This window comes from Beta vulgaris, chromosome 5 (assembly GCF_026745355.1).
Source record: "Beta vulgaris subsp. vulgaris cultivar EL10 chromosome 5, EL10.2, whole genome shotgun sequence".
Taxonomy (NCBI): domain Eukaryota; kingdom Viridiplantae; phylum Streptophyta; class Magnoliopsida; order Caryophyllales; family Amaranthaceae; genus Beta; species Beta vulgaris.
The window spans coordinates 47,814,261-47,824,260 of NC_079206.1; the positions used below are offsets into that span (position 1 = coordinate 47,814,261).

General features: G+C 35.8%; 1 protein-coding gene across 1 annotated transcript; it reads right to left on the reverse strand.

Annotated features, from left to right (window-relative positions):
* Positions 1-8,615: 8,615 nt before the first annotated feature.
* LOC104893864 (protein FAR1-RELATED SEQUENCE 5-like) lies at positions 8,616-9,308 on the reverse strand. Its single transcript, XM_010679993.2, has one exon. It carries the CDS (start codon positions 9,306-9,308, stop codon positions 8,616-8,618), a length of 693 nt encoding a protein of 230 aa, XP_010678295.2.
* Between the last annotated feature and the right edge of the window lie 692 nt (positions 9,309-10,000).

The window sequence follows — 10,000 nt, forward strand, 5'->3', positions numbered from 1 at the left end:
TTTCAGTTGTTGTATAACGGTTATGAGTTTATATAATTTGTTTATATGATTTTCACCAGGTTTGGTTTTGTACATCAGATTTCAATGGAGGAAGTTGAAAGAAAAAATTATGTCCGTAAGTTTGGAAGTCGTATGTCTCCATCCGGACTTCACTCTATGATTGAAAATATGAGTTCTGAACAAAGACAAGCGGTAAAAGATATCGGGTTCGGTGTTTTTCTTGAGTTGGGCTTTGGGGCTCTAAACAATAAGCTAAGTCTTTGGCTTATTGAGAACTTTGACCCATATAGTCGTACATTATATGTACGAGATGGGAAGATCACGATAGACCGAGAAGATGTCCAAGTGACTCTTGGCCTTCCTATGGGTCCTAAGGTTGTGAAGGAAGCAATGAAGGATGATGACAATGACGAATTCAGCATTCTTTTGGAACAATGGAGTAGTATATGGGGTTTGGAGAAAGGATGCCCTAAAACTACAAAAATGCCGGAGAGGATTCTTACTTTGGGGGATGGAGATGATTTCAAGAGAAGTTTTGTTGTTTTTGTTGTTTCCTCGTGTTTGCATGGGCATAAGAATCAATTTTGCACTTAAGATTTTGTTTTCACTCATGGATACAAGTAAATAAGTCGGATGGATTGGTGCCAATATACAATTGATTGTTTAATCATGCAATCTTGATTTGGAAGAAAAATCCATGTAGTTTTTTCACGGGATCTCTATTATTTCTCACGGTATTGACACTTTCATATACTCTATTGTATAATTTAATACGCTTCTAGATCATGCTTTTCAAGGTATCATGTTGATATTTGCTTGCTTCATTCTTTTTCCCAATAAGGTGTACAAAGAAGGCGTATATATATATTTGAAACAAGTGGTATTGGTGATGTATATGTAGTAGAAATATGATGTGCATATTGTAGAAATCTGATGTACATATTGTAGAAATCTGATGTACGTGTCGTTTTGTGATATGCATATGTATTATTTTTGTGTTTTTATCATTACTAATTCATTTTTATTGTTCAATAGTTATTCTACTTGGATAGGGTTGAATTTATAGGATTGCAAATTGAAAGGAAGGCTCCGATTCTGTGTTATTGGAAGGCTAAGGCTATAGAAGAAAGATGTAAGGCAGAGATAAAGGCCGGAAATTTTGGGTTTGGAAGGATTTTGCCTCCTATACGAATCAAAAGTGATGCCAACACAATTATTAATGATGTTGTACCAGTCCATTCTACAAAAAATGATCAAGGAGATTCATTACAAAAATCTACAGAGGTACACATAACATTCCTTAGTTTCTTTGTCAATTCTCATTTAATGATGTGCTTATCTGAGAATGGCTAATTGACTACTCACTAGGATAAGGCTACCACTAAGAAAGAAAAAAAAATTTCTAGGTTTAAAATTATTATACAAAGCTGGGATGATCCATTGAGATTCATGCCTGAGAGATTTTTAGGGTCAGAAACTGATTACAAAGGGCTGCATTATGAACTAATACCTTTGGAGCAGGCAGAACTCATTACTCTATCATCCATGATATGAACTTCACACTTCCTTTTGCAGGGTCTCTCAAGAGAATGTGACACTTCTTATTTACTCTTCTAGTTATCTCCCTCCCTAAGGCTGTAAACAATTTTAGGGTACAATGTTTCTAAATTACACAGAATTATAATAGTTTCCGTAATACTTGATCCTGACTTCCAGGTAGTGTACAAAATAAGTCTTTATTTGCTTCTAAATAAAGGATTACATGACACTATGAACTACTTCATGAAAGATGGGGATATATATAATATATATATATACTTCCTCTGTTTAGAAATAATTGCATTTTGAATCATTTTTTTTCATGAAGTCATTCTTACTATTATTCTTTATTCCTTGTTTCAAAATGTTCCTATGTTCACTTTTTTGCTTTAATAGTATCCTCCACTTCCTTTGAGAAGACTAAGATTTATTGTTCCACAATTTACATAAGCTATGAATTGATATTACAGGATTTGGTTGATACCCTTTCATGTGTTACAAAGAATTTAGCTACAAACTTTATTCAATTTGGGCAAGTTCTCTCCATGGTTCAAAAATAATACCTGGGTAGTGAATGTATAAAGAAAATACAAAGTACCGCTGTTGATATGTTCACTAAATTCTCAGAGAAGCAACAACCTCAACGGGAAGTAGAGCCTTCTGTTTCTAATCTTAATGAGAAATCAAATTCAGACGAGTATGATGCTTTCTTTGATCAACTTGGAGTTCTAGAAGCAATTGATGCCCTTGCGAATGCTTATCAAGAGACTTGTGGAACACATAATCAACAAGAAACTAGGAAGGAAGCGAACATTCCTTATGAGATTTGTGCTACTCAACAACAACAACAACCGGATGTTCCTAGTTTTGACCTTGGACTTGACCTTTCACCGTTTGTTCGGGTGCCTCAAAGTAAAGATACCAATTTAATTTCATCCACTCATGCAGCTGAGATTGATGCACCTGAGATTGAGACCGAGAGACCTATAGTCGTTGCTTTACAAGGTCGACTAAGCAACAAAAAGGGGAAGAACAAAGTTGTACATTTTGATACGGAATTAGAGGGAAAACTCGAAAATAAGAGACAACGTCCTCTAAGGAAGCCAAAGAACCTGCCTTTGCAAATTAGGTCTCCTTATTATGATCGAGTTGTTGACGTGCTGAAGAAGTTGACTATCATTGAGAAGCAAATCTGCAAATATGTTCTGACATTCGGAGATAGAAAGTAAGATGATTATGTTACTTCTTTTGTCTAATTTATTGCTTTATTTATACATTACAAATTTCAATTCATTGTCATTCTTCGTTTTTTGAAAAAAATCATGTCTCTTCAGTGAAGTATTGTATCATTACAAAGGATTTCAAGATGAACGCCATCTTTTTTCATCACTTTTGGAGGAGTATGTGGACACCGGGATCATTGATATATGGTCATTGCTTTTATATCGGAAGGAAGCAGGTCGTGGATTGGGGTCCCCAAAGAGATTCTTTATCCCTCCTACAGCTTGTGTAAGTTTCGAACTGATTAAATATCTAAGTTTGTTCTAAGTCTTGATAATTATCTAATAATTGTTATATTTAATTTATAGGTGAACTTGACTGAAGAACTTGTTAGACGGAAAAAACCGGTGCTGCAATGTGAGCTTGAGTTCTATAAGAGATTGTTGAACATGCTCAACTGCTCCGAGTATGGATATATGTCAGATGTCGATCTTGTAAGTAATTAGTTAACTTTTAGCCTAATATGATGTACTTATCATCAAGTCCTAAGTTATGACTATATGAGAGTTTAATGTGTTTATGGTTTAATCGATGATGTACTTTTGTGTCATTAGTGATGTATTTACACTACAAGAAAAACTGTCATTTACGACCGAATTTCTCGTCGTAAAAGGCCCAATTCTCGTCGTTAAAAGTCTTTTACGACGAGAAACGCGTATGGTCGTCAGTCGTCGTAAAAGGCTTCGTCGTAAATAATATTACAACCAGTTTTAGTGGCTCGTCGTAATTGCTCTTTTACGACCAGATTACTTCTCGTCGCAATTGGTATCATCTACGACCAGATTTCTGGTCGTAAATATTGTTTTTTTTTAAAAAAATTGATGATTTAATACGTGATTTCTTGTTGTTTTTATTGTGTCAAATATAAGGCGAATCCCTTAAATTCAAACCCAAAATTCACACTTAAACCATCAAATATTTGTATGAGACCATATATTAGGCAAATTAATTAATCATTTACTTAGTAAATATACAAAGATCCTTACACAACTTTAACAATTAATAAAAAAATTGATTTTTATTAGTAATAGGTAAATAATTACAAAAAATAATAATTTTTTTTATTAATAATATGTAAATAATTACAAAAAAATTAACATCAATCATCATCGTTCATCAGCATCTGCATCACTCATCATCATTCATCAGCATCTCCATCACTCATCATCATTCATCTTCACCTTCATCATCAGCATCTTCATCGTTCAAACTTCGTCTCCGTCTTCATTATCATCTTCATCTGCAAATTAAAATAAAGAAAAATTAGGACCACAAAATCTGAAAAAAAAAAACAATATCTAGAAAACAGCAAAATCTCCCAGAAACCACCCATAAATCGACCAACAAATCACCCACAACATCCACCAAAAAAATGACAAAAAAATCACCCACAAATCGACCCAAATCTCCAAAAATCAGCCCACAAAATCGACCCACACAATCTCCCAAAAAAAGCCAAAAATCGAACAAATTTGTACCCAAAACAAATGGAAATTCACCCGAATTAGAGCAAATCAAACAAAAATTGATGCTATTGAAGGAAGAACACCAACATCTTCAAATCTTGAGTTTCAAACCCAAAAATCAATTTGTTTTGGTTTGAAACTTTGAGATTCAACCTGAAAAATTCAAATTGCGACTAAAAACATTAAGATTCAGAACAAGAATTCCAAAAATAAGGGACCAAATTTCAAATTCAAACCCACAAAATTCCAGAAAAATAGAAATTTTCGAAGAAAAAATCGAATGAAAATTTGAGGAAAATTTTTGGGTTTGAAGAAATATCCTACGAACAGTGAAGAGGAATGAGAAGAGAGAGAAAGATGATGAACATGATAAAGTGAAAAAATAGGGAGTGAAGGTGGAGAGAGAAAGATAAGGTAGCTTTTGTTTTGGGCGAAAATATAAGAAATAGATAGAAAATTGAAGTATAACCCGGAAAAATCCCGCTTAAGTTTTTCAGGAATTTTCAAGTTTCTCTGTTTTTACGACGAGATTTCCGTCTCGTCGCAAATAATTTTATATATTACGACGACTTAACGAATGTGGTTGTTATTTCTTATCATTTACGACGAGAAATCCGTGTGGTTGTAATTGTTCATTTTTTTGCAACGAGATATTAGCTTTTACGACCAAAATTCTGCCTCGTCGTAGATAATTAATTCTATTTACGACCAGTCAGCAGATCTGGTCGTTATTGCTCATTATTTACGACCGGAAACACGTGTGGTCGTAATTTTTGGTCGTAAATATAGCATTTTGTTGTAGTGTTATAAGTCATAAGTGATGTACTTATAAGTCATAAGTGATGTACTTATAAGTCACTAGTGATGTACTATTGAGCTATGTACATCCAATCCTTTAAGAGGACCATATACTAAGTAGTAAGACACTCATGTTAGACTTATCTTCCAACCTTGTGCATTCAATCATTAGACCAAAGCTTTATCGGATAAAACCTCTTAGAAGTCTAGGCGACCTATGTGTGGAGACTAAACAATTTGGGAGTAAGAGGGAAGGGTAATGGTCCTCTCTCATAAATAAACCCTACTAGGAGTTTTTCCCCCAACCTTGAGATTAAAATCTTGTCTCTTTTCCATTATGCCATACTTAGCTTGATTTGTCATAATGGAGGCGGCAAATGGTGCTAGAAATTCGTATATACTACATCAATTACGATCATAATTATCCTCCTCGTATTACTAGTGCATGTGAGGACTTGGTTCAGAGTGCACTGCATACATCTACTCTATCTTCGTCTAGAGCAAGTTATATACCTGGGCTGCAGATGCTCTATATACCTGGACTGCAGAGGAATGTATGCAGGTTGCAGTAGTAATACGAGGACGTTGAATATGTGAAGAAGCAAGAAGCAACAAGAGCATCCCTTGGGAGAAAGGAGAAGATTATGAAATTACATTTGATGTGGGGGTGATCAGACTAGATCCGACAATAAAATTAATGATAAGGATGTTTTGACTGAGCTTCAGCCTCATCCAAACATAAAATCATTAAATTTAACACACTTCAGAGGCAAAGAGTTTCCTTCTTGGATGATGAGAATGGTCGTTGAAGATACAATACTTGAGAATCTGACAGTGGTGGAACTATGTTATTGTTACAGGTGTGAACATCTTCCAACACTTGGCCTGCTACGTTCTCTTGAGATTCTAAAGTTAGAAAAGTTAGAATGTGTTGAAGCCTGCGGCAAAGAGTTCTATCGAAGCGAAAGGGATACCTCACTACAAGTATTTCCGGCTCTGAAATGTCTTCGAATTTATAGTTTACATAGGCTAAAGAATTGGGAGTCGCCACCTAAGGAATTAGAATTAGGAAAACGTAAGCTAAAGACTTCTGTGCCACCACCTGCAGAATTAGAATCAAGAAAACCTGCATTTCCTTGTCTTAAAACTCTAGAAATAAAAAGTTGCTGACTTTTGAAAATGGTGCCTGTCTTAAATTTTCCATCACTTAGACATCTAAGTTTTCAAGAATTAGATAGTGAAGAACCCTTAGACATTCTTAAATATAACAGCTGTCTGAACGCGCTCAAAGTGTCCAAGATGCCAGAACTCATAAGCTTACCTGTGGAACTGCTCTCAAATGGTCCGACATTGCAAACACTTGAGATTCAAGACTGTTGTAAACTGCAGTATTTCCCCGTTGGTATGTACACATGCTTCGTATCTCTCAAGAACCTAAGACTAAGCAAATGTCCGTTCCTGAGAGTTTTACCAGAGGATATTTTTGATGGTGTCTCTTCTCTGCAAGAATTAGTCCTTGAAGATTGTGAAAGTTTGAAAAGGATTCCGCGTCTGACACAATGCACATCTTTGGAGTGTTTGAGGGTAATAAATTGTCCATCTGTGCAGAATCTCTTCTCTGCCTCCTTTTTGTAACGCGGCTCCCTTCGTTCAGTCGGAAAATTTCTGATACCCCGACCACTTGCAATTGGACTAGCATATTTTGTGATGACCTTAATTCAATTACTCGCATCGTATTGTCCAAAAAAGGCCTCACTGGCACTCTCACCATATTTAATTTCAGTGCATTAGTAACCTCTCACAAGCTTCATTATTGACAGTAACAATGTAAAAGGTCAAATCCCACCAAGCATTAGTAACCTCTCCAACCTCGTTAAGTTAGACCTTGGAAGCAACATGTTTGATGGGTTTATTCCTCCTGAAATAGGTCCGTTATCACTCCTTGAGTCTCTTATCCTGTTTAATAACAGTATCGGCAATAAAATACATGTCAACCTTAGTAAGTTATAGAAGCTATGCATCTTAAACTTAGGAGCAAATAATCTTAAAAATGTTGACTGGTCTATGTTCAATCTAATGCCTTTTTTGAACACCTTAAGTTTTCAATCAAATGAGTTAAATGCCGAGTTTCCAAGCTTTATTTTCAACTGTAGAAACTTGACTTACCTTCTTCTGTCAAATAATAAATTTAGTGGGTTGATCCTAGAGTCCATTTACACCAGTTTTCCTGAGCTTAAGTACATTGATCTCAGTAATAACTCATTTACAGGACCAATTTCACCTAATATTTCCAAACTTTCCAACCTGACTGTTATTGACCTGAGCATTAACCAGCTCTCTGGTTCGATTCCTGAGAGTATTGGGTCGATTCTTAGCCTGGAAAAACTCCAACTGAACAGTAATTTACTCATAGGGAAGATTCCAACTTCCATTGGTCAGCTTAAGAATCTTTAAACCCTTGATCTCTTCTTATCTTATCGCAGGTTTTTTGTCCTATTCTTCAAAGGGGTTGGTACGTAGTTTTATGTTTCAATTTCAAGCATTCCAAGATTGATATTATTGACCAAAGGATGCTTACCGGAATATTGGATTAAAATTATGGTGGCTACGCAACAATATTGGTAATTTATTGATATTTATCTCAACTACTTTGTTCTTTTTTATGAATATCATTAACAATGTGCATTTGTAGGCTAAGGCATTTTAAAGAACATCATTAACAATGTGCATTTGTAGGCTAAGGCATTTTAAAGAACATCATTAACAATGTGCATTTGTAGGCTAAGGCATTTTCTAACTATTTGAAGTCAAGCGGTGATCCAAGAGCGGAAAAAGTATTGAACTTCGACCTAAAACTGATCAAAATGCAATGGAGATCCAATGAGAATGATGATGTCGATAGTGGTGTGTGTGCAATGAGGTACATGGAAATGTATATGGCGCAAGGAACTTCTTCGTGGGATACTAACTTAAGAAACAATGTAAGAAATATTTTTTAAGGGTGTTTTTTTTCTAGTTATATTTGATTTTAAAGTTAATTAATAGTTGTTTATTTTTAGGCTTTTTTTCTCAAAACTTTGAGAGCCAAGTATTGTTGTGAGATCTTGAAGGACGACTCCAATGTAGTTAAACAACTTATGCTAAAGAAGGTCAAGGAGATGAAATGAGCTGATTTACTTACAAGAATTTCAGTTTTGACGTACTTGTGAGCCTTTGGTGATGTACTTGTATGGCATCAATGATGTACTTGGAAGTAATGGTATTGTATACTCATATATGTGGGATGCTCATTGTTTACTAACACTTTTGTCAAAAGTGTCACGATTTCCCCGGCATGATCATGTTCAGAATTAGTTTTGATGAATATGCAAGAGGATGTTTGGTTTGCAAAAATCGTGTGGAACAAAAACAAGAAACAAAGAGTGTTTGGCTGGATGATTGTGATAGGATATCTTTGACGGGTAATTTCGAAGGTCATGGTATCCAAGCTCTCCGCAAGCGCTACATAGCCTCTTTTTCTTTTGATGTTGCTCAATGGCCTTCTCTCTCTCTCTCTCCCTTTATCCTTTTTCCACTTCTAGTGCCACTATCCTTGTTACTTGATATCTTTGGGGGTTTGATGGTTATTTCACTAGGCGCCACTGATCCAATTAGGAGCTCCATGTCTTGTGTTTTGCTACGAGTGTTGTTTGCACTCTTTTTGGCCTCCATGTCCAATCTCAAGTCCCGAAGGTTTTTAACAAGTTCAACGAGATCTTCTTCATTTTGCTCAGCCACACTTACACAACTATAGATCTCAGACCATAACTCATTCAAAGTTTTCTTCTTGTCCACCAATCTAGTGCATTGGTCTAAAATATTCCCTTCCAAGTCAAAGATTGGCTTTTTTGTTGCCATTGTAGTCCATCTGTTAAGAACATATTTATCAGGAATCATGGTTATGTTCTTTGCCTCCCATACCCAAACCATATGCCTACAAGGTAAGCCATGTCTTTGAAACATCTTGCACGAACAATTCGTTTCATAATTGGTGTTATTAAACACCACCTCAAAAGTTCTTTTACGATTCACCTCATTTATCTTGGCAATTTCCAAGTCATTTTCTCTTATGAACTCTTCAATCCCACAGAAAAAACAAGCATTATACACCTCCTCTTGAACCTGATAAAATATAGAGCAAGTAAACACCTCTGAAGCATGCTTCTCAATGAGTAATGGTGGCATTATGGAAATTTATTCTTGGAGTCATTGTCAAATTCAGCTTGTGAGTGTCTTTGTGAATCCATTGCAGTTTCGAAGCGCATGTAGAACTCTACAAGAGTAACATGGGGATTAGTGAAGGAGGTAAGGAAATGATTTTCACTTTCCGACCTTGAAGTTGTCTTCATGATCCCACCCAAGAATAAATATCTAAATATAGCAGGGATCCATAACTTTCTTATCTTATACAACTCAGTTAGCCACTCATGTGTTTCCAACTTAAACTCACCAATCAGTTTATTCCATTTTTCTTCAAATTCTAAAGGCTCCAATCCTAGGTCCCACACACATAAACGTAACTTCTCATGAAGTCAGTTTCTTTAAGAAGATCTCGGTCCATTTTGAGCGACACCTTCTCCATTATATGCCACATGCAAAACTGATGCTCTGTTTTTTTAAACACCTTCCTCACTGCAACTTTCATCGCCGGATCTTGGTCCGTTATCAAACAAGTGGGTTCATTATTTCCCATTGCCTTCAAGAAAGTGGTAAACAACCACTCAAAGGAGCTTATGTCTTCCTTGGTAGTGAAATCGGCACCAAATGTGATACATCTTTTAAGGTGATCGACACCGGTAAAAGGCCCAAAGACCATATTGTACCGGTTAGTCTCATAAGTGGTATCAAAGGAGACCATATCCCCAAACAAAGCATAG